Here is a 25,573-nt window from a genome sequence, read left to right on the forward strand (position 1 = left end):
CCCTTGTGGCCAGGGTTTAGCTGATGAGAAGGAACTGTAGTTTGTTACTTACCACTGGCAGAATGAAGTAAATTGTTTTCATAATGATGCTGCAGCAGGAAAAGAGCAGTGTTTACCATTGGGGATGTAGCCCTACCCTGGGGTAGTTCTGACTTTAGTCTTTCAAGATCTCTTCCAGCAAGCAGTCCTGCAGAAAGGTCAGTCACCTTGGTGGGTGCTGTGCAGCATCAGAGGGGAGAACTGCATCATGTCCATCATGGGCCTAATCCTGGACAGCCCTCACTCAGCCCTTCAGGGTTTACTTTTTCAGGCCAGGATCCCTCAACTCTTCCTTGCTTTTTCTTATTTTGGTTCTGAGGTGAGGCTGTGAGGATGCAGAGTGAGTGTAACACTCACTGGGCTTCCCACTCCATTTTTTTTCCCCAAGGAAGGCTCAGACTTCATGTCTCCAAAGGTGTTGCACATACATTGCATCTGACACAAGCTAGCACTGCTACTGAAAGAGGGATTGTGGATGGATTTAAACTACCCTGACCTTTCCCCTCCGCCCAAAGTAGGTTTTAACCCATGGAAGTTGATCAGTTGACTCCCCTAACTGTTTGCACAGAGGCACAAATTTGGGCTGGGTGTGGGCATGGATTGAGACCAGGGGACACAAGTGGCCAGAGGTAGCAGGTAGGCAGGACAACTTAAGTAAGCAGGCTGGACCCTTCATAACTGTAAGGGGGAAGAGCAGTTATCTAGCTTGTTTCCTCCAGCCCTGTTTTGGGGATCCAGGGGTTAATTTTTAAGCCATTCACCCTGGCACACTGCTACATTTCTGATGTGTGTCTTAAAACTAAGATGTTTGCATAATTCCTTATCAGTGTACAGTTGCTGTCTAGGACCTATAAAGCCTAAATGTGCTGTAATTAAAAAAGAGTATGGATAGAAGAGCGGGTTACCACGTACTACAAGTGGAATGCTGCAGGGGAAAGAGGAAGACAGCAGTGACCTGGTGATAGGCCAGGTGTGAGAGCTAAGCATGTCAAACTCTTCTCATGTCAGTACAGTGAAAACTGCATTGCTGCTTGGTGCTGTTGGTGCTGTGGCTGAAAATAAAACTTGATGTTTGTTGTCCGAGGGCCAGATACCAAAGGATGGGAATGAAAGGTAAAAATGTTTCTACATTTGTTTCATTAATATGGGGATGACCTGAGGGGAAATTACCAGTTTTAGTGGGGACTTTTTTGTTGTTAATCTTCAGCCTGTAACAGGTTCTCAGTGGAAATAAATTTAGAAACTCAACTGGTTTTAGTTTGAGAAGGTTCCCTGTGCAACTTCCATCCCACAACTGGTTGATGGGGGAGAAGGAATTGATGTGCTGTGAAACTCAAAATGCCTGTCTCATACGGAAACATGAGTGTTGAAACTTGCTGCAGAAAAAGCAGCTTACAAAAACAGCACCACCTGCATGGAGGCACTGGCTTCAGCTGGGTATTTAGGAAAGAGAATTGACAGCACTTGATGGTGACTCTTCAAGTAGCTGCCGTACAAATACAATATATTTTTTTATTAATCAAGAAAAAACCTGGCATTTCAAAAGAGGGCTTTACTACACCACCTTCAACAAATGTACATGCCTGATGTAGGAAAAATTGCACGCTTTTACTGTTCAGCCAGCATGATGCATGTTAAATGCAAAGCTAGTTGTATGTAGTGGGCAGCAAAAGCAGCTCCATGGACTGACAGGTGAAGCACTGGGAGCAGCAACGCTGCCATCTCCTTGCTGCATCCAAAACTGAAAACTCAAAATTACTATCGCAGGTCCATTTGTCAGTTGGATATTGTAGTTCTTTGTCACAAATTAAACTGGGAATGTGATACAGGAGGATTCAGGAATGTATGAATTTCCTGCAGTATGTTCTGGTTGTTTTGCTGTCCAGTGGGCATGTTTTTAACATGATACGAAGTATCACCCTAACCAGTCTAATGACATTCTCGTTCTGTTATGACTTTGTGCAATTGGACAAGAGAGAGAGGAAGATAATTTTAAAGGGGTGTGTGTGATAAGGGAGTTCTAATGCATGATCAGTAAGATAAAGATATTCAGAAGCAGAACAAATTTTACCTGTGTTCATAAGTCAGAGATGTCCTTACATAATTTGTAAAGCTTGAGGAAATCCCTTTTTATAGCTTTTTGGGGTTTTTTTTGGACATGAACAGTTTTGTTTTGTTTTTACAAAAAAATGGGTAAATCCCACCTGTGAATTTTAATTCTTTTTTAATAGTAAATACTGCTGCAAGGTTCAACTTCTGAATTTCATATAGCCAAATACAGCAAAGTTTTGTTTTTGTTATTTCTCCACTGTTTTGAATAACTTGGTTCAAATCCCCTACTTCAGCAACCTTGCACAGCTCCCTCGGGGAGGCTGTGCTGTGACTTACACAACCAGGGAGCTGACTCTCTGGCTCCTTGAACTGAAGTTGCCTGTTTTCTCAGCGCAGAAGCCTTTACTCAGGACGGTAACCTCTACCAAGGTTTCTCTTTAGTAAGTTGCAAAATGTCTTGCTGTGCAGGTTGGAGAAGTGCTGTTTTTTAATCTTGTGTGCTGAGATGAAAATTACTCTTCCTTTTCCTTGTCCTCCGCCTAATGTTAATTCGTTGGTGGTGGTGGTAAGAAAAGGGCAGTGATTCTGACGTGCTTTTAAAGGTTGTTTAAGAGCTGTCTTTGCATTTTGCTTTCTTGGTGTAGGTGCCCCTGCGCAGTGCATGCTGTTCACAGTGTGTATGGGTATGTACAACTTAATAAGCTGGGTATTTTCAGTGGGCAAACTGGCTGAGGTTGTTTTGGTACTGAAAACCTTTGCTGTGTGGACAAGGTGGCTTTTGTATTTGCGTCCTTTGAGAGTCAAGAAACTTCAGGGTCTGGCACCTGTCAGTAACTGGCATAATTTGTTACACTGTTTTGAAAGCCTGAATATGTTACTGAATAACAGGGTTTTTCTATGCTATCATGATGGTAAAATACTCTGTTCTTTATGCCTTAAAGACTTGCTTCCATGTCTTCTCATTGCCTGCATTTTTTGGAAGAGGCCATGCATCTTCTCAAGGCAAGAGAGAAAGAAAAATGTCCAGACAACATTGAAAAATGCTAAATACAGAACACTGTGAAGTAACACCTGGCTGTTTTGTAATCTCAAGTTCAGATAATTCTCTGGAATATATTTAGACTATCACCTGTAAACAGTGGTAAGTGCAATTCGTTGAAAAGCAACAAAAGGTGTTATGTGAAAGTGACAAAAGGTGATCTAAGCTCTTAAGTTAGTTGGTATAATACAGCATGTTGATTTTAGCTTTAGTTTTTCTGGGTTGCTGTATTGTCATAGTGAATATGGAAACACATGACATTCATTCACTTCTCTTTTTAATATTATGAGGTGTTTCCACATAATCCACATAGTCTTTTGGGGAAGACATATCTGTGAAGCAAAGCTTGTAGTACAGAATTCCTGGTTGTTGGTGTGGTTTTTGGTTTTGGGCTTTTTTTGGTTTTTTGTTTTTTTTTTTAACCTCTTGATTTTCTTGTAGTGTGCTTCATTCATTCTGTTAAAGAACATTAGCCAAAAGTACAGGCAGAATTTAAACTTTGTTTTCTGTTATTTTTCTTTGAATACTTAGAGTAAGATTTGGAGGCTCCTCTGCTGTTTCTCCTTGCCAGGTTTTAGCACCAGCAAATAATTTTCTGGATTACTCCTTTTGCGATAGGAGAAGGAGACCTTGTAGGAAAATAAGGGATGATGCTTGTATGGTGAGAGGAGAGGTAATTGTCTCCTTCATACTGACCTTGTTGAAGTAAAAATGTGTTGAATATGGGGATGCTCCCAGTGACTTCTGCTCTTCAAAGACTGTTGTTTGTTGACCACATAAAATATTCTAATGCTGCCTCTGAAAGAACATTTGCTTCCCTAAGCAAATGCACCCTGTTGAGAGTACATGTAAATTTTACATGTCCCTAAAGTGGTGGTTTAAAAAGTTCAACCTGAAGCCAAAGTACTGGTATTTCCTATTTTCTGTCTACAGTTGTGCATCCTCATTTCCTTTCTCTAGTGCTCTGTGGCTCTTGGTCTTACACAGTTGTAGTGCTGGTGCCCTCTGTCTTTATTGGAATTTGAGTCAGAACCACTATCATGTTTTTGATTAAAATTTTATTAAAATAATCTTTTGTTGATATTTGCATAATATTGTAACTGAGATATGAGGAGTGTCAGGGTGACAGTGGAATTGAAAGCTGAAGATCCCAGTCCAGTTTGGGCTAAATTAAAATGACTGTTTGAGACCAAAGAGGGCTTTTCTGCTTTGTTGCTCCAAAACCTGGTTTAGCACAGGCTCTGCTGCAGGTTAAAGCTGATGCACATGAAGTCAGGCCTGAGGCAAACCTATCTTTCCTTTAACATAATGTTTAGAAAAAGTTGGGGGATGTTGATAGGCCAGTAAATGGTTCTGCGAAATAAAGATGTTTTTATGAGAAGTGAAGCTTCACAGGTGGGAAAGGGGAAAAACATTTGCGGCTTTGCTCTGTAAATCCAGTAGCGTATTTGTTACTTGACTTTCTTCCCCACAGTGTCTTGCACAGGTGATTAGCGGGTATCATCACCAGTCCCACTGAGAGAGGGTGGAAGCTGTGGAAAAAACCACTCAGCATTCACAGGAATGTTTTTAGTGTGCTGTCTGTGGGCAGTGTGTGCAGCCTTAGTTATTCGTAGCTATATGTTGGCTTTACCTGTGGCTTCTGTACGAGCATTTAAAATAGTTTTTCTAAAAAAGCTAACACATAGAGATTGTGGCTGACTTCAGATATGGGTAGCAAATATACCTCTAGTTGCAATCATCAAGGTATTGATCTGGAAATTGTATTTCGGTAAGGTTGGTGCATAGTGCTGTAATACTACGTTCTCTAACTGAAAATTTGCCTTCATGGTCTCCCAAAGACTTCTCTGAGTAATGAAAATTCGCTTATAAGCTAGTATTCTTCTGTGTTTTCTTTCTCCTTCTTCTTATTTAGAAACCCTAGGACCTGGTTACAGCAGGCATATGCTTGAATAGAGGATTAAAAGAAATGTTTCTCATCTGGATGGTAATTGATATGTAGAAGGAAGTAGTACAAGTTATATGGTGGTGGTGGTGGGTTTTTTTGGTTGTTTTTTTTTTAAATACAAGTGGGCTGTGGCAGCCACAAGTACCTTGTAATAGATTTATATGCTTTTGAATTTGACAGATCAGAAGAAAGTCCTCAAATAAATAAATTAAATATATGCAAACACACATATATGAAGGATTGTGGCTCTTTTATGAAAAATTTCCTTAAGGTGACTATCATGTTATTCTACATAATGTATTCCAGGCTGTCTTTTATTTATAATCCGGTAGGTGTTTTCTTTAATCTTTGAGGACTTAGTCACAGTTGTCAAAATAATGAGCTTTTCGTGGTATAATTTTTTGTTGTTCCTGTACCCTCCCCCCCAAGCTTAAGTAATTGTTACCAGAAGAAACAGGGTTTTTTTCCCTTAAGTTTACACTGAAATATGGTTATCCCTCTTAAAACCCGACAGCATATAATGTTTGTTAGGGAGCTCCGGCAGTGCCCACTTTAAAGGATCACCTGGGAGGCTTGGGTCAAACAAGAGGACCTGAAGGGTGCCTGCAAACCTGCAGTGCTTACACTGATGTTAATTTCATACTCAAGTCCTGGTTGGATTAAAGGGTTTAATTATGTCATACCTTTTGGCAAGCTATGAGTTGTTACTCATGTGCGTAGCGTGACTACAGGTGTTGTCCAGACAGGCAGCCAGTAGCGGCATGATCAAAGGAGAAGAATCAGCCACTACTTGCAAACCACCCTTCACCTGAGCCCAGCCGCCCTCACACCCAACCCCATGTCTGTGGGCTTCTCTGCCAGAAACACCGATGGTTAGCGGCCCATTCCCAAGAGACAGACCGAGGAGGGATGCATTGTTCTTGGGAGCTGAGTTCTTGAGCTGAGGTGCCACAACTTCAAAGTCCTTGCAGCTCTTCTGCCTCTCCCCACCTCTGCAGAGATCCAGGGGCTGGCGGAGAACTGGCCTGGGCTCCAGCCACCTGCCTATCTGGCTTTTGGGTCCCCAGTGGCCTCAGACCCTAGCTCAGAAACCTGGAGCCACTTGTGAAGACAGGAAATCTCCACGACAGGCTGTTTCTAGAGCTAGTGAAGTCTGCAGGTCAGCTAATGTGCTGCAATGGTTTCTGTGGGAAGTTGGACCCTACTCTAGCGGTTTATTTAGATGCAAGTCCTTAGTTATAATGAAAGTCCTTGTACAAGCCATAGGCTGCTAGAAGTCCTTTCTCAGCAGAGGCAGAAGAGCATTTTCCCCTTAAGGTACCTACAGCTAAAGTGGATGATTATACCTTTGTTTGCTCTGAAAGCAGTAAGCCATAAGGAAGTACACTGGGATCTGAAAACTCCTGTTAGTGACTGTGGCGATCAATGGCCTCTTGTGGCAAGCAGCAATTTTTGTAAATTTTTAACTCTCCACTTAAATATTGAGTAGCTACAACCATAGAGATGACTGGTGTAAGCTGGTTCATGGAGAGCTTCATAATTGGTTGGATGATTCACAGTTTGCCTGCTCTGTTTTCTCCAGCAGAATGAAAGGTAGATTTTTTTACAGCAAAAATAAGTCAGTTATATCCTGCTAGGGCTTGTGAAAAATACCCAGTGGATAATAGCATAGATGGGCAACGGATTTCCATGGGGTGTCTTGCTGAAAAGGCATTGTGGGGAGAGTCAGAGTAGATTCCCCTATGTATAATGCAGAAGATCCAAAAGATTTTGAAAAGATTTTTTTGTAGGCAAAAGTGGGTGTAATGTACCTGTTTGATACCTGCTACCATACTGGCAGCCACAAAACATGCACTATACGTTGTGCCTTTGAAAAAAAACCTGTATAGGCTCTTGCTTTCTGTGCAGACATGCAATATTGATGTGTTTCTCTTGTCTGTCCTGCTTCTTTTGGGGCCTTCTGTCTTGTGAGCCTTTCATGATAATCTTCTGGATCAAGAATGAAGTCTTCAGATGTGCAGTGGAGATTTTTTTTTTTTAGGTGTACCCTCTTTCCATTTGGATCTGTGGGAACCCTCTTACTGTTGACTTACTGAAATCCAGCTCAGATCCGTGGTGACTTGCATTTAAAAGACACTATCCCTTCAGGTAGCCCACACCCTTCTAAAAGCAGTTGGGTGAACAGTTTGAAGTATATATGCTAAATACAAGCTGATGTAACAGTATTATAAGTCTGCATATTTAGAAGTATGTTACCTAGAATCGTGTTGGGATAAATGCGTCTGCCCCATTGTGATTGGTGTTCTCTTTTGATTACACCAAAATAAATATGAATGCATGAGGTTTCATCGTAAATATCCAGATATTGTTGTTCTAAGCTTGTGCATAATGCAGTCATTCAGTAACGCGGGAGAGTGGTGGAAGTGCTCTATATTAATTTAGTAAAGATAATTTGTGGGGCTGGCTGGTGTCTGACCTTTCTGAGCTTTCTTTGTACGTCCCGTACCAGCATAAGAGGGGTCGCAGACTCTTACCAGAATCAATAACTGCTACTCTAATGCAAATGCTGAATAATTTTGTACTGAGTAGTTGCCGGCTAGCTTGGAATAGAGGGAATTAATTGAGTTTGAAAAGGGCTGGTGTGCATGCTTTTTATCAGGATGGCTTGATAGTTTTTTGTCTTAAGTGGTGCATCAGGATCTTGGCTTGTTGGATGCAAATGTATTGGTTCTGGTTTCTGTCAGAAATGGTCTGCCCTGGTAATCTGGGAAATAAAAGCCAAACTTTTGTGGGAGGATTTATTATAATTCCCATATCAAAACTTGCCCTTTGGGTTTATGTGGTAATGATGTCAAACCCTGTTTCTTATCTCTTTGCAGAAAGGACGTGTTTCTGACAGCTCCCCAGCTCCAGGGGTGTGTGGGAGGCTCCAAGGGGTGGCAGGTACGTACCATGAAACTAGGTGTACCACCACCCCTGCCCCCCCCTCCCCCCTGCAGCAAGGGGTCTGTGGTGGATTCGTGGTGGCTGTATTACAGGTGTCTTTGTTAGTAGAACAAATAAATACGCTGCAGGAACACTAGGGACTTAATTCATATGGAAAAACATAAAATAAGGATTTAATGATAAGCTCAATTTATTACTTTCTTTTGCTTCAAGACAAGAGTACTTCTTAAGAAACATCAGAAAAGGGACTTTTTTCCACTCAGAACATACTGTATGTTTACCTGTGCTGTAGTTACCACTGAAAGGTCCTGTTCAGGATTGCAGCTCTCCTGTGTTACACAGTTTATGTGTGTGAGGGTGTACTGGGCTTGCTTTCAGAGGTGTTTGAATCTTCAAAAGTATTGCAAGGCACCTAGGATAGTTTTTTTTTTTTTTTTAAAAGCATACGTGCCTGTTAATTTAGGCATGGAGGTACTTTCATGAGTGCTGTTAGTTGGCAGTAGGCATCTTGAAGTAACTTTGATGACTGACTCAGTCCTATGAGCCGGAGAAGAAATGAGGAAGAAGCTGAGCAATATTTTTTTATTGTGAGAGTATGTTTAAGAGTTAGGGGAAGATGGACTTGGAATTTCAGGGACTTTATTTATTGCTTATTTGAACAGTTACTACTGCAGCACTGACACTGTCACAGCCCGGGTTCAATATCTGGGAGAACCCAGTGAGGCAGAAAAGGATTGTAAAACTTCTGTCCCCTGGGCAGCTCTTGAATACTGGATTTGGGATAGCTCAACATTCAAGTTAGCAGAAGGTACTGGTACTGCAGCTGTGGTTGAGTCCCACTGATCATCCATGTAGTTTTACATTAATGATTTCTGTTCAGCTTGCTTCTGTTCAGCCAGGCTGAGGACCCACAACAGTGCCTACAACCTCTGAGAGCTCAGAAGTTGACTCGTCCAAGGCCAGAGTTCGCTTTCTTTTTGTTAAAGAAAGACAAAGTAAGCAGAAGCAAACCCATTTACTCTTTCCTTTTGCTCTTTGGAATTGAAGGCTAACATGATATTTCTAACAATCCATCCCCAATAATCTGAAAAATAAGAATATTAATCTTCTATTTGTCATCTTGTAATCTTTGCTTTTGGGGGGGGAGGGGGCGTAATATTTTGTCATCTTGTAATTTTTGCCCCCGAAAAAAGTGCATAGTAGTAAATAGGAATGTGAGTTTAAAAAAAAAAAGGATTTCTTCAAGTATTCCACAGAAGATTATAAATATTCTCTGCTTTAAGCTCAAGCATTAGTTTCCTGAGCACTACTTGATGGCATATTTATCATGCAGAATTAGGAAAATATTGAATTTCGGTCTTCACATAAGGTTTCAGCCTAAAACTGGGAATTTCAATTTCCTCAGAATTTTTATCCTCTTTTAGCACTAGTGCACCTCCTCCAGCAAGCTCTGTGGTGGAGGTAAAGACCACATGAAATTATCCTAAAAAGGTTCATCTAATTTGTAAGCACCTAGCAACTACAAAGTATTTTGGTTACAGTTTGAAATGTAAATAATCCCATGCTCTACATGTATGTTAGTCATAAAGGGCTACTAGTCTGCTAGTTAGTTTCTGCCTCAGCAGAAAATTAGTCCATACATATTGTATAATAAGAACAAGATTGTAAAAATGATGTTTTTCATGAGATGGTCTAAAAATGGCACTGAGCTTGAGGTTTTGAAAGGGTGAGAACTAAAGCAAAGGATATATCTAGCCTGTCCTCACTGGTCTAAAATAAATGAGCTATGTAAATAAAACTCAGCTGTCAGAGGTAAGCTGTACACTTCTTACTGTGTAATTCTGATTACTTAGAATACAAGCATTGCTAACTTCTATTTTTGGAAACAAAACTTTGGGCAAATTGAAAAAAATCAGGTTTAAGCAAAATCTCACAGTTGGAGTTATGTGGGGTTTTTTATGTATGAAGCCTTAAAATCTTTGTTATCAAATAGGCATCAGTAAACACTGAAGCAGGTCTGTATTCTGCTAAAGCTTTCAAAAGCCTTTGAAGAAAGTTATTTTGAGAGAAATTGTAATTTATGCCCTCTGACAGATGAATCCTTTAACCCACCCCTTTTCTGCTGGAGGAAGCAAATTGCTTGTAAATTTGCCTGTCTCCACATATTGCGCTTCATATCCCTCATCATAGTAACTTAGAAGTTTTCCAAATGCTGCTTTTTTTTTTTTTTTTTTTTTAAATCTAAAAATACCGGAGTAGGCTGCCTGGGAAACCTGCCATGGTTTTTTGCTCCTTGTGGCAGGAAAAGGAGGGTGCCTTGCCATCAGTTATTGCTTCCTGTGAGGCCCTCATTTGCTGTGCCTGGACAGCAAGTGGTGTGAAAGTGATTTCATGGAGTGGTAGGGAAGTATATATGTTAGAAGGTCTTCCTTCTAGCCCAAGGGAAGGTGGTTGTTAGTCTGGCAGACTTACCAGGGCTTGCATCACCTGTGGTCATGTAGTTGTGCACTGCTTGTGTTGTGGAGGAGGACGTGGCAATACCACGGATGGGAGCATAAGCACAGAGTGGGTGGGGGATTGCAAGAAAAAATAACCCCCAGGAGAATAAAGTGCAATACAAAATGGGAGGAAAACAATGTGGACACTTGGTGTGCTTGGGGAGTCATGAAGAGAGTGACAGGATTAGGCCAGGAGGGCCAGTGCCTGTTTGGCTTTCTGCAGGGAGAGGCTAGATACTTTGTGATGCTAATGATCATTTCTTGGGAATCACAAGGATCCTAGCCATAATGCTGACTGCTGTGTGTGTTTGTCAGTAAATTCTCATATGGTTTAAACCTTCATAGAGAAGATAGATAGATACATTTAGCAATTTGTGTAATACTGAGCAGAATTCAGAAGTTGCACAATGCAACTAAGTATTTATTAGAAAAAAAATATATTTCAAAGCCAGGGTTGCAAAATTGGGCATTTCCTAACTTTGAAATTCCAGAATTTAGATAGCTTGTGCAAGTATTGTGCGTACAAGATGCACACTTGAATCCAGCTTGACCATGCTGACTGGGGAAGAAGACACTGACCTCTGGGTTTTTGATGTTGCGTTTTATTAGTTATATATATATATATAAAAAAATTTGTACTGTTAAGGGTTGCTGAATTGACATGGTGAAAGACGAAATTTCATGTTCATAAGAACCTTTGTGCTTACTTTGCCTCTGTGTCCTGGAGGATCAGAAGGATGGCAATCTTCTTCCCATTGTTGGTTTTTCAGCTTCTCCCATTGCAGGGCTAGCATTCTGCATTTTTTTAGAAGGTGGACTGGAGCACTGTTTCTTTGATGCCCACTGACACAGGCAATGTGAGAGCCAGATGTTTTTGGACCTTGGTAACGGTCAAGATATGCCATCGCAATGCCCTGCTTTCATAATTTGTGCTAGTATTCCCTATTAGCACTTAGGCAGCTTGAAATTTTTCTTTCTAACAGTTTTGATTTTCTGTCCTTTGAGAGAGCAGAAACTTGTCTCTTCCCGTTTCTCTGCCTGTACACTAAAACTGTGCATGTCAATGGGAATGTTCACAGCTCTGAACTTCCAGCTGTGCTCTGTCAAACTGACAGGAGCTCTGTTGATTGTTTCTTCTTCTATAGTTGCCCTGGTTTTGGTCACCATAAATACAAGCATTATGGAAAACTTGCATATGCAAGTAGTGTATGTATTATTTTGCTCCAGTTCAGCATTATACATGGATTTAAAATAATCATCATCAGACTGCGTAAATTAAAATTACTCATTTAAATGTACCTCACAAAATTTCCAGCAGTTTTAGAGAACAGAAGAGTAGACCTGTGGTCACTTTAATTAGAGTTTAGTTATGTAACCAATCATTTCAAGTTCCTATCTGCTTTACTTCTTAAAGGTTCATATTTTCAAGCAAATTGTCGTTCATTTTTAGGAGTAAAACCTAAAGCATTAGGAGACCTAACTTTTCAGAAGGCAAAGCACTCAAATCTAATGAAAGCCAGTGAACAGCGATGGAACTGAGCTAATTTGGAAAATTAGGCCGTTGTCTGGGCCTTTTTTGTTGTTTTTTTTTCCTTCTACGCCTTGTGTTATATAAAACCAGGTTCATATTAGATTATGGATGACTTCCCAGTGGATGTCAGTGAAGGAGTTATTCCAGATAATTTTGAGCACGGGGCAGGGAGGAGGAATGTAATTAAATTGAAGGCTAAACTAAAGGACAAGGTCCCGAGTGCATTTTCATCTCTATTTAAACTTACAGGAATGAGAACAAAGTGGATCTTGCATGATTGGGCACATAACGTTCACTGTAGTCTGTCTCACTCCCTTTTTTAGCATGCAAAATTTTACCTTCGATCAACAAATAATGTCCCACAAGTCAAACTTACTAATGTGAAAAAGGGCCTGTCTGTATACCTATATATAGGTATAAACCCATACAGTGGGAATGAAATGACAGATTTCTGCTTTGTGCGTCCAGAGAATTGCACACAGCAAACCAGGCACTAACTAACCCAACCAGACCTTTTGTCTGCTTCAGAAGGTAGTGTAATTTGTTTCAGATTTTGTTGTCATTTTGCATTTTCTGAGGTAGGTGAGCTAGGCTAGGAGTGCAACCATGGCTGTAGGGAGATTCAGGATTTTCCCTTACAAGGGCATAGATTTGCTAATCCTGTTTTAAAGTCCAGAAAATTAAGAGGACTTCAGAAGTTTTCTCTGGAGACATTTCTACTGCATGGTATTGTACATAAATAATTGCTTATTGCTGGGACTAGTACTGAATAATGATATTCTGGCTGTCTCTTTTTTAAAAAAATCAAGAGTTAATGGGGAATTGATTATTATGTGGAGTCTTTTCAGTAAAAAAAGGTGGCATGAAAAAAATAAATTAGAACTGTGTAGAAATAATGGCTCGAAGATCTTTACTCAAACTGCTGTTCTCCCCCTTGCATTTCCATTAAAATAACATCTCTAAACTGCCTTGAACTTAATCATTGAACTACTGTTCACTCTCTGTAAAGCTGTTTGCCTCAGAATATATTTGTGTGATACCTTGCAACTCTGAGTGGGCACTTTTTAATGTGTTGGAGAGCAAAACATGGAATTGCTTATACATGATGATAAACAGGAAGGCTGCAAGACAGACAAACAAGCTTAGCAAGCTTAACTGTGAAAATATGATGCCTTAAAAACCAAAATGATTTATATGATCCATTACAAACAGTTGGATCTGATCCAAAGTGCTTACCAAAACTAAAAAGAAAAAAAAAAAACCAAAAAAACCCCCCCAAAATTATTTAACTCACAGTTTCAGGAAGTTGTGGTTTTGTGAGGGTTTTTTCTTAGTAAATAAAAGATTTGTAGGAATAAAAGAGTTTTTAATTTTTTTTTAACCTTGCCTGTGATCATTTAGTAAAGCAGGTGTAAAAGCTTTTGATGTCTTTGTCCATCTTTTATTCAACCACGTTACTTCTGTGTTCATAGCGGATCTGCTGGCTGTACTTCCCAGTGGTTCCTTGCCTTTGCCTGCTTAAACCCAGGGCCTCTCCCTCCCAAAGAGGCTATCAGCATCACACTTGTCATTAGAGATGTTCTGGCTGCAGCTTCGCATTAGTTTTTTGTTTCTGTCCTTCTCAAGAAAGGATTGTGGTGTGTTTCTTTGTAGGGTCACACTAGTGTCTCAGGCTATGGCACGGTGTAAATCTAGCACCTTCTGTGCCCTGCTGCAATGGACAACATACTTTTCTTACACTCCCTTCCCCCTTGACTGTACAGCCCTCAATTTATCCATATGCAGTAATCTAGTCATTGATAAATGCACTTGCTTCTCCTGGTAAATACTTAAATGAGTCTTGACCTAGGAGTGGTTGTAGGAAGATGGGAGCAGTGGAGACTTGTGGAAGATGGTGTAGAAAGCAGTGAATGGTTTTGTTGATTGCTGAGGACAGAGCCCTTTCTGGACCTGAAGAGTAATGGGTGGCTCAGAGACAGAGTGACTTTCATAGGACTATCTATCGTTTTAGTATTTAAGCGTTTTCTCCCTTTATTTTTGTATGCAGTGCTTTCGCTCTTTGTTTCTGTAGCTGTGTTTCTTTCTACCCCAGCACATCTTGAGTGCATTAGTAGCGTGAAAAGACTTTGCTAAAAATGACACTTCTGTTTGTAAGATCCCAAGGATGGGAGGTGCAGCAGGTTTGTGTAACCGATGCTTAAGATTAATGCAGCACTTCTCATGTCCTTTGCTCTCTGAACTTAGTCATAGTGATTTTTGTTATCTTTCTCATTTATCAGAGAGGTGCTATTTTCTTCAACTCACTGTTAAAAGTAAGAAAATATGTAAACTAGAGTCAAAGTTTGTGCATTAAACGTAAGTGACAATTCAAAATATTTATATGTGGCATTCTAGATTGAAATGATTGCTTTCAGTTATTGCCTGTTTGCCATGTAATGTGCCGCTGGTTTTTAAGAATCGTATTTTCACCAATTAATGTGCTCTTTATCCAAATGAAGCTGCGCAGACAGCTGTAGAAGCATTGCAAGATCAGTGCATATGATATGCTATTTTTGGCAGTACTTGGTTTGCTTTCTTTTCTACTTCTTGCTCCCCTCCTCTCTACACAGCATCATTTATTTCTGCAACGAAACAGAAGAATGCGCTCAGTTGCACTTCTCAGCAGCTCTGCAGCCTGTGGAGAGTGTGGGCAGTCCGTGTATGCAGCATCCTGGAAAATGTGCATTCCCTTGAAGAAGTGATCTGCTGAAAAGCACGTACTTGTACAGTTGTTCCAGCCTGCCTTGTTGCACTGCTCTCAAGGTCTGAAATGCCTGGTCTCTAATACTCCCTGGGATTTGCATTTCTTCTGCTGAAGAAAAGCTAACTGCTGCAGTTATCCAAGGAGCCCTGAAGAGCAAGGACACTGAAGATGGCTCTGTGTGCTTTTTATGCAGTTTGGGGTTTGTTACTGAAAGTGACAGTAGCATTTGGCCCAGTACCAAGGATCACTTGGGAACACAGAGGTAAGAAGAGAAACTTAAGTAGTGTAATATGGGACACTGCCACAACCTCATGGTTTCTGTGGGATCTGAAACCCGTTGAGACTGTATATTCTTCCAGCCTACTTGCTGTGAGTTTGGTCAGGTGTTGCTGGCTTTGCTCAGCTTATGAAGTGCTTAAGACCAGGACATTTGAAAGTGACTCAGGCAACTGGGTTAACTGATTTCATATCCTTCAAGCAGTTCTGAAAACATAGCTTTTTAAAATTGGAATTTTGAATTTGGCTTTCTCAGCTGAAGGATCTTGCAGCTGAAGCTTGCTTCAAGAGAAGAACCCAATAGATGTATTTTGTTTTAAACAAATTATTTTTACTTTGAGTCTGAACATATTAGCAAAATGCACCTTTCCAGCTAATAATCTTTTGTATGCTTTTTCAGACTGAGATGTATTTTGACACTAAGCCATCCTGTGCACTAAATAAATCACCAGGTGAAGGAAAGATAAGCATTTGGCCCTTTTCTGACAGCATTATATGGTGTCTATGGTTGAAAAAAATCTTTCCCAGAACACCACTTTCCCTGTATTTGAAGCTGCAGCAAATAATCACAATCTGCCAATATAATTAGCAGAAGTCAGCAAATGCGATGCAAAGAGGAGTAATAGGGAGCAAGGACTAGAGAGTAGTTATTTGCTGCTGTTTGTGAATATATACACCCCCACCCCCACCACACACCCCCACCCCCCCCCCACCCCCACCATGGGGCATGGATGCTTTGGTTTTACAAGGTTTTGTGTTTGGGTCCTCCTTTACTACTAGTTAGTTAGCAACAATTACTTACCGAGTGTGCTGTACCAAACAAAACCAAACAAGTATATGGGCAGTATGAAGAAGCAGCCTTAAATAAGGATGTTAAATACTGAGCAGTCATAGTGTAGGAAAAGACAGATGGAGATTAAGAATGTAGTAACAATAAGCTGATTTGAGATGACTGTAGGAGGTGTTTTTCCTGTTCATTGGTATAGCAATTAGTGAGTTGCTGATGTAGCTTTTCGGAAAGAATGATCTACACAAGGCTTGTAGTTCCTGCTTAGACTCCTTGATGCTCCTATCTTGTATAATAGTTAAAATTTAGCAAGTTGCTGTTTAATGGTATTATGGTAATGCACTGCAGACCCACATCCAAAATACTCATAATAAATGGGATTTCTTTTCATTCCTACTATTTCTCCCTGTCTCTGTCTGCTGAAGATTATTGCATTTAAATCTGGGAAGCCTACTTTGAATAGGAGGGGGAATTTAGTTCAGTGGAGGAATGAACATGTGGAGTTGTATGAACTAGTTCATCCATTTGGGGAAAATTTTCCTGCCAAGTAAAAGATTTTAAAATGACATCCTTGAGAATCTAGTTTAAAATTAATGTTTCCAGAGTATTATAGTTGAAAATGTGCAATTTCTAATGTTAGAACTGGGAGCAATAATACATTGTTTTCTGCCTGTATCTTAAAAAGCCACGCTTAATCAATCTTGTGGTAGTCTTTCACACAAATATGGTCTCCCAAGCGTTCAGTCATTTTTCCATTATGGTTGTACATGCAGAAAAAATATTCTTGTATATTAGTCATTTTGTGTCATCTTTCTCCACGCCATTCTGTTCCAGTCTGCATGCTTCCTCATTCCACTGCTTTACCCCCGTGTCTCCCTCTTTCACTCATGTTCTTCCTTTTCATCTTGATTTTCCCTCATGTTATTTCTTTCTATCATGTGCTTTTCAATCTCTGGTCTCCACTTCAAAATTGGCTTATTGACCCTCTGTAAATGGTTCTTTTTTAGCTTGTCTTCTTTCTGCTATAGTAATATGCTGAAGTGTCATCTTTCAAGGTGCAGGATTTTTTATGAGATTTGTTTGGGGCAGTTGCAAGGGATGTGGTGACTGAACTGATTTTCCATAGCAGGTGGGTATGTGGAAAGGAAAAGATGAGAAAGGACCTGACAGTGGATGTGTAAAAAGGAAGGTTAGAAAAAAGGGAAATAACAGGTGGAAAAAAAGGAAGGAAGATATGAGTTATGGGGATCACTACAAGAGGAGTTATTTAGGCATTTGAAATTGGACAAGAGAGCAGGGACCAGTGATTTTGACGTTAATGATGGGAGCTGCTGTTTCTGCTGAACCAAGCTTCTGAGGGGTCTCTCATCTGTTACGTGGGTTGTCCGAACTAACCTTTGTTGTTTTCAAGATACACAACAGCTGTTAGACAACCTAGAAAAATGACCCATAAACTTGACCCGAAGTGATTGTGTTTCTTCATGTGGTGCTATTTTTCTCTCATTTCAACAGAGGTCCAGCTAATACATTTTCATGAATCAGAAGTGTCAAACTATTCAACCTTCCTGTTAAGTGAAGACAAAGATGTTCTATATGTAGGAGCCAGAGAAGTGATCTTTGCATTAAACGCAGTGAATATTGCTGAAAAACAGCATGAGGTATGCATTTTAATACATGATCCTCCATGTAAAAATCATATTCCAAAGTTGCCTTCATTTCCTGATATCAGTAGCACGGCACTTTAGGTGGTAGGTACCTAAAAGAGAAAATACTTTGTGTGGGCTGCTCCTGTGTTATTTCTGGAAGATACTATAGAGTAAAACATGCCATCAGATGAGAGGAAGAAAGGAGAAGTTGAGTATAAACAAGTAGTTAGAAAATACTCCTTAGGTATTTTCTTCTTGGGGACAGGATGCTGGACTGGAGGGACTTTGGGTATCATCTGTAATGGTGGTTCTTACACATTTTTATTATCAGGAGTGGGCCATCTCCTGTTAATCTGAATGGGAAGGAAAGTTGGAGCTTCCTCAGGAGTGGCAGGCTGGAGACGTGCTTCAAACGAAATGAAGGCCCTGTGCTTTTGGTTTCAGCTTCTGTTTTGTGTCTCTGGGTGCATCTGCACAGCAAGCAGTGGTGCAGACAGGTCTGATCCAGCTTGCTCAGAGAAGTATTATGGATACGCTGACGCTGATTTCTCGAAGTAGATTAGCCCATACAGAAGTCTGCTAACACTGTATTGCTCCCAGTTCTTCCTGGGCTCCTGCTTCTCATCCCATCAGCAGCGCAGGCTGACACTTAGAGATGCAGCATAGAGTCCCACCCAGGATGTTTTGGAAGATGTTTATATGATTTTTAATCTGAGCAAAATGTTCACAGGTGGTGGTGGGCAATTTCACCAGCATACAAAACTTGTTTTATGAGTGCATGTAACTGTCAAAGTTGTACTTCTCTGTATAGTGTAAATTGGTCCAATAAGTTTTCTTTGATTCCCTCCCCCCTGCCCTGAAATGTTTTTCATGCAAGTGTGAATGAAATTGAGAAGTACTTAAAATTGAGAAGTACTTACAGTTGCATTTCCGTAATGCATATGGTAGTGGAACTTAATTAAGCAATTTGAGGGGAAACATCACGATGAACCCAAAAGATAATAGCAGTGGTTTAGCCCTGCTTTAAGGCACGTGCATTTGGAAGTGTCACCTCCCCAGGAAAGAATGGCTTTGAACCTTTGAAAGCTGCTAGCAAAATGGCTTGCATTTACTGCAAGTAGTCTTAGGATTGCCTTTTTTGTATTTTACTGCAAGATTTTCAGACCTTGCATTGAATTAAAGTGCTTTGAATGTGCCTTTTTTTTGCTTGTTTTTTCACTTAGTTACACTGGAAGGTCACAGAAGATAAAAGGACTAAATGTGCAGTCAAGGGCAAATCAGAACAGGTATGTACTTGTATTGAACTTTGAGAAAGATGTTATATGTTTCACTTCAAGAGGAGTGATGTTAAAAGAAGAAAGGCTCCAACTGTTTGAAATTAAAATTCCAAATAATCACATAAATTCTTTAATTAACTTGAGCCCTAGAAACTGCAGCATGCTTAGTTGTCTTTTTTTTTTTTTTTTTTTTAAATTCTTGGTTCATTTCTTGCTGGTGAATATTATTTGAATGTTTGAAAATCTGAACACACCGTGATGTTTGCTTAATGTTACAAGTTTTTCCATTAAAATGATAGATCAGTATTACTTTCACTGAGGTAATTGGTAACAACTGTTGTGTTTTGTTATTGCAATAGTTCCTCCCCAGCATTTGATTTTACAAAATGACTGATAATTTTGTTTGCTTTGCTTTAGGGCATAGGGTTTGTTTACTAGGCCAGCGCTGTTCCACCAGTGTATTTTTCACTAACTACAGACACCCTTATTGTGGTGCTCAGCGGATGTGCCCCTTGCGGCAGCACCTTGCTGGTGTGACTGCTCAGACAGCTCCCCGGCACCTGAGCAGCCTGATCTCCTGCCTGCTCGGCAGTGCAGGCAGCTCAGCCCCCGGGGATCCCTCGGTGTTTCTGGGAACCGCAGACTCCTCATGACTGCCAGCATGCAGGCTGGCTTGCTTATTTTGCCTTTCTGTGGAGACTGTTTACTTGAGGTGGTTGTATGTGGATGTACCTTTCCCCTTGTGTAGTGCCACTTCATTTAGTGATACGATAAAGTGAGGGTTTGCTGGGGAAGACTGATGGTCAGGCTTTCAGCACAGGTTTGAAAGTGGAAGTCTGCAAGCCCTGTGAATACAAAAAGCAGTCCTACTGTATGCTTGTAGGGATTTGACATTGGCCTCCCTGAACCAGCAGTCTGTTTCATTCACGCTATTATAAAACCCCATGTGTGGCATCCAGGGCTGATAGACATCCTGGATTCATGGGGCTCCTCGAGGTGGGAGTGGGCTCTCTCTGCCTTGGCTTGATTTACTGCCTTTCCTTCCACTGACAACCATCAGTATATTATCCTAAGAAGAGGTGTGGTGGGTATTTAAGGGCCATTTCCTCCTTGTCTGCTTTGTCAGGATGCACTCAGAGAGTGTTATTTGTGTTCTCCAGGTTCAGTTTTGGTTACTGGCAATAATATTCACACACAGCCACAATGAATACGAGAGATGTGAATTTCTTGCATGTGCATACAGTTTAGTGGACAGTGTGTCCATCTCCACCAGTCCTCTGCAGAGATTATTGGTGTTAATTAGAAGGGATGTTAGACCCCATAAATAGGTACTTTGCTAGAGCTCCAAACTTCTCTTCCTTTTTTTTTTTTCCTGCCCTCAGTTTAGCAAGTCACACTTAACTGCCAGCCATGCTTTTTTCTCACTCTACTCATAACCTTTTACTAGCCTCATTTATGTTGTAGCTGTGATGTTTTGCATAGTGCAACAGTTTCAGAAGGGTCAAGGTATTAAGCCACTACTGCTATTTCTTACGCTAAAATGGGCAGTCCTCTCCCCCACCCATCACCACTACGCTGTTTAGTGCCAGCAAAAAGCATTTATGCAGCTGTTCAAGGACCTAATCTGGCAGAAAACTGGTTTTGCTCCCACCCCCAGTTTTTGCCATACTGAATTCACCATGCAGTCGCAGAAATATGTGGTTTGGCTCATAAGAAGGAAGAGTAAGTACAGTGCTTATACTTGCTTAAGTGGTTTATGGAACTACAGTACAGTAGTGGTATCTGGCTGTGTACCAGCAAGAATTAAGGGGTGTTGTTGATACTGGGTTTTTTCCTCTACGTGGGTGTTTAGAGTTGTTTTTCTTGGTTATTATTTTGAAACTTTATGGTATCCTTTATTCAAGGCTTTGCTCAAACTCCTTGTTCTATTTCAGAATGAAAGGAATTAAGAGGTTTCCTTGGATGAAAGAGAAATTGATATCAAGGACTGAAAAAAAAAAGACAGATATAAGTGACAAAGCTTTGTAGCTAATTTAATGGTATTAGAGGTTTCTCTCTTAAACTACCTTGACCATCACTTACTGTTTTTGACCTAGGCTTACAAGGGATGATAAAGTCTGAAACTTACTCCATGTTTAACTAGTTGTTCTGATGGATTGGATGTGGCTTTGGAGCTTGTGCTTTCATGAAATAACTTGAGATGCACCCTGCTGAGCGTATGGTACTTGGTTATGCTACCCTGATAGGTATGCTGAGGCAGCTGCGCACTACTGGCTGTAGGAAGCCAGATGCTGCAGGACTAGAGCTCCTGGAAATTGTAGGGAGGTGGTATTCTAGTGGTGACTGTATCACCCAGCCTTACTGGTGTGGCATAAGTAGTGGCAACAGATGAGCTGATAGCGTAACTTTAATTGTTTGTGTATGTTGGAATGTGGAAGCTGTGGTTTATCAGACTGGTCCTTTCCTCATCCTCTATTACAGACAGAGTGTCGTAATTATGTGCGTGTCTTGCAACAGCTGAATGATACTTTCCTCTATGTGTGTGGAACTAATGCGTTTCAGCCAACATGTGATTACCTGGTAAGAATGTACATATGTTTCGACCAAATAACAACTGTAACTTAAAAGCAGCTCATGTAAATGATGAGTTAATCTCCATTCCCAAAGACTGTTGCAATTTCAGTGCAAGTCCTCTATTTATTACGCTGTCCCACAGTAAGGATGGAGTATGGAAATAAACCATACTGTTCCTTTTTGAAAGCGCTTGCTGAATTACTGATTCATCTTGTTTAACTGTGGATTTACTTTTTCTTAGCTTTCATAATTCTTTGTGTATTAGCGTGTATGTGCGTTAGCATAAAAACGATTTCTGAAACTGAAATTGCACTGTTTGCAACTTCCATCCATTACCAAATCTCCCTGAAATTTCTCAGATTCCTGTCTCTGCTTGTCTTGTCTCCTGGCTATGCCACAGCTTCATAGTGCTGAACGCTTCAGAGTGAAGTCTTGGCGCAAAATCAAAACTTGCTGCTGACTCTTGTATTGTTCTCCTTATTGTGGCTCTTAACAGTACTGAAATTGAGAAATCTTGTAATTGTTTCTTCTTTTTTGAGTCCTGTGTCTGCAAGTCTGCTTGCCATCATCTCTGGAACATTGACAGAAGTCATTGCCCTTAACCTCCAATGTCATTACACAGTATAACCGATCACTTCCCCAGTACTGTGGCTACAGTTCTCCATCGTCTTCCTGATCCTTATTCCCTTGGTTTTTAAGGGATTTATAAAGTAGCAGCCAAAGTACTCTGATGCTTTTTAAAATTTAGTTGGATTATGCCCCATCTCATGAATTTAACATAATCTCAAAAATTGATAAATCCAGTTCGGAAAGCTTTCCTTATTTCTAAAACTCCCCATTTTTTGTGCAGGCTAATTCAATAATTGCCAGCTCTTTCCATATATCAGTTAACTTCTCTGCCTTTCCTGCTGTCTGGCTTTTTTGGGTGCTCTTTCTTGAGGTCCGTCTGGATTTAACTTTGTCGTCTGTTCTTTTCTGCTCCCGCCCTCACAAATCATAGGATTACATTTCCTCTCTTGTCTGCTGGACTCTTAAGATTTTCTGAAAATGCATATGCCTTTTATAATCTTACAAAAAAATGCTTCTGATGCTGGAAGTTGATGATGTAGTCCATTATTTATTGTTACTTTTCCAGTTACCTTTGCATGAGTCAAGTGGCTGAAAGAAGTGCTAACAGTTGTTTTTGTGGTTTTCAACTTAATTTTTTTCAGAATTTAATTTCATTTGAACTTGGAGGTAAAAATGAAGATGGTAAGGGCAGATGTCCATTTGATCCTGCACAAAGCTACACATCTGTTATGGTTGGTAAGTTCAGACTTTGCATACCTCATTGTTATGTATAAAAACATTTGATCTTTTCCGCTGTCATTCTCCAGTCTCTCAATATCAAAATAGCAGATTGCATCCATATTTTTACATCTTTACTGTGTATCTAGACAGACATTAAAATACTTACGTTAACATATTTTTTAAAAGGAGAACTTAAAACTCTAGGTTGTTTCGGAAGCAACTTTTAAAATACTATTTTTGTACTATATTTGCAGGTGTTTAACATATTTAATCCAGGTAGTCTAGACGTGCTTTGACTGCCTTTGTAGTATCAATTACTGTAATTTCAGTAAGTTTAACAAGTAGAATTTTGTAGCTGTCCTGAAGACACATCTGTGAGACAGAATAAGGAAGTAAGATATTTATTGCGAGTATATACTGCATGGTTAGACACCACTGAATCTTGATTTGGTGAAACCAGAGTTCATGGCTGTACCCTGGTGTGGCAAATTCATAAAACAGAAGCTCAAAGTAACACGAAACAGGAAATGAGGAAAAAAAAGAACACACTCCCTGCATTGTTGCCTAAATTTGTAAAAGTTGAGTTTGAATACTGGTGGCATAGAGAGTAAAATAATTACTTCCAAAATTTGTGGCATTTCTTAAGTAAATTTGCATGTTTGTACGTAAACTGTAGGTTTATACGTAAGTACTACAAAACCAATGCTGACTTTTGCCAGTTGCTTGTGTTAGAGCGATAAGAAACCCAGCTGTTGAAGTGTTAGCCTTGAGAATGGTCAGCAGAATTGTAAACATAGAAGACATGTCTGGGGCAATTTAGAGGAAATCCTTGTTTATCTTTTCTTGTGGGAAGTTTAAGTTTACATAGTCTCCCAAAATACTTATGTACCCTTTTTGGTATCCAGTGCATAAGACAGTCTAAAATACTTGGTTTTGTGTTAAAGATGAGGAGCTTTATTCTGGGACGTCTTACAATTTCTTGGGAAGTGAACCTATCATTTCACGGCACTCTCATCAGAGCCCTCTGAGAACAGAGTATGCAATACCTTGGCTTAATGGTAAGTGGGCATGAGAACTGGCCCAACCAAATTGTTTTTCCTTCTTCAATGTCACACTTACAGAGTTTAAGTGTCTTACCTGGGGTAAGGAGCAATTGTCTAATATCTCAAAAAGAATGGCTTTTGTTATACTGGCACACACTGACATGTGAGTGTGTGCCCTCACATGTGTCATCAAGAGATTTTATTTTGAAATTTCAGTTATTTTTATCAGCATTAACAATGAAAACAGCTTCAAGACATACAAGCTTCAACTTGACATTGAAGTACTACATTTCATTTTGTATCTACTTGTTCATCCTTGCAATAATGCAGCAAAGTTATGATATAGTAAGGAAGAGAATGGTTTTGGTCTGTAACGAGTTTTCAAATTGAGCTGGTCATGGTTCCTGATGATTTCAGTTCCTGAATTCCAAAATCCACCAAGTTTTGTGAATGCTCAGAGGCTTGTGGCTTTCTGCCCAAAAGGACCAAAATCATGAAGTTAGCAAATTCCAAAAGATGCATTATGTCCAAAAAGTACAGGATACTGAGTTTTGTAATACATGTTGTAACGATACTGTCATTTTTAGTGTTTCAGCTAACAGCTGAAGTAGAGGAGAGGCAGGCAAGGGTGGGTACCTTTCCAGGCCCCTTAGAAAACCACGCTTGAATGTAGACTGAAGAACGTTGAAATAATGGGGTATCAGACCATAGAGATATATCAGGTATCTTAGTGCTTTCACATAGGGTTTATAGTTTTGATTTTTTTCTGTTTTTTTTTTTTTTTAAATGCTGTTCATGTTATGAACAGCACACTGTAGGCAAGTCAGTGACTGGAGAGCAGGTAAATGCAGTGTGAGGTTTGGGTGAAAGAGGACTCCTAGAGGGTCTTTGAGGAAATCAAGTTAGTAGTCTCATGTAATACACAATTCTTCTCTTTGTGTCTGTAGAGCCCAATTTTGTTTTTGCTGATGTGATAAGAGCAGATCAAAACAGCACAGATGGAGAAGATGACAAGATATACTTCTTTTTCACTGAAGTGTCTGTGGAGTATGAATTTGTTGGAAAACTGATGATTCCAAGAATAGCTAGAGTGTGCAAGGTGGGCCGTAGTTCAATTTACTTTTACTAATTCAACTAGAATTTTGTGTGTGTGTGTTAAAAAGCATTTATTATTGTGGACTTATTGCCAGTTAAATGGAAGTGGTCGAACTTAGTGAATCTTAGTGAATCAGCAGTTTCAGTCAATTCTTCAGAACTCAGAAAGCCTAATTGTTGCTTTGGGAACAAATACTTAATTTAGTTTTGCACAACACTGAAATTTCAGTACATCTGAGGGTTCTGCCCACCCCTGGGGGGAAAAAACCAACCATCACAAAACCCAGCAACAGAAAAAGCCTCTCCCCTGGCTTTCCCTTTTTATTTTTTTTAAACAACTTTCAAGTTTTTGAGTACAGCTCCCTGGGAAGAACTGACTTTGGTTGGAGCTGAGTGGATAGGATGTTTGTCAAGTTACTTTCAAGTAGCTGTATACAAACAAAACTGTAGCTGTGTCCACAGCAGAATAGCTCTTGACTGCAGTGTAGCAGATGGGACTTCCATGAAGCTGTTAGAGCGGCCAGAGCCTCAAGGAAAATGGTCACCAGCAGCCTAATTCTGTCACGCTTGCTGTGTTTAAACCTCATAGGCTGGTTCACGTACATAGTCAGGAGTATTGGTTAAAAACCTTGCTGATGAACGAGGCTTTTTCCAGTAGAAAACGCTGATTTAACAAAAACTTTTTGAAGTGGAATGTATCAATTTCCTCAGGATTTTTTTTTTCAACAGGAAATTTCTCTAGCTGTTTCATTTTGATGAGGTTGAAATGTTTTATTTTTACTTTACTGT

At 40.0% G+C, this 25,573-nt stretch overlaps 1 protein-coding gene across 7 annotated transcripts in view; it reads left to right on the forward strand.

Moving 5' to 3' along the window:
• The window catches only part of SEMA4D (semaphorin 4D), a 99,570-nt gene that overhangs the window by 47,932 nt on the left and 26,065 nt on the right, over positions 1-25,573 (forward strand). For all 7 annotated transcript variants that reach the window (XM_052778872.1, XM_052778873.1, XM_052778874.1 and 4 more), the window contains exons 2-9: positions 7,958-8,021; positions 14,663-15,058; positions 17,372-17,517; positions 18,729-18,791; positions 21,264-21,362; positions 22,568-22,661; positions 23,591-23,704; positions 24,637-24,788. In XM_052778872.1, coding sequence (XP_052634832.1) covers positions 14,965-15,058; positions 17,372-17,517; positions 18,729-18,791; positions 21,264-21,362; positions 22,568-22,661; positions 23,591-23,704; positions 24,637-24,788 — 762 coding nt within the window. In that variant the 5' untranslated portion in view covers positions 7,958-8,021; positions 14,663-14,964. The remainder of the gene's footprint in view (positions 1-7,957; positions 8,022-14,662; positions 15,059-17,371; positions 17,518-18,728; positions 18,792-21,263; positions 21,363-22,567; positions 22,662-23,590; positions 23,705-24,636; positions 24,789-25,573) is intronic.

This window comes from Harpia harpyja, chromosome Z (genome assembly GCF_026419915.1).
Source record: "Harpia harpyja isolate bHarHar1 chromosome Z, bHarHar1 primary haplotype, whole genome shotgun sequence".
NCBI lineage: Eukaryota > Metazoa > Chordata > Aves > Accipitriformes > Accipitridae > Harpia > Harpia harpyja.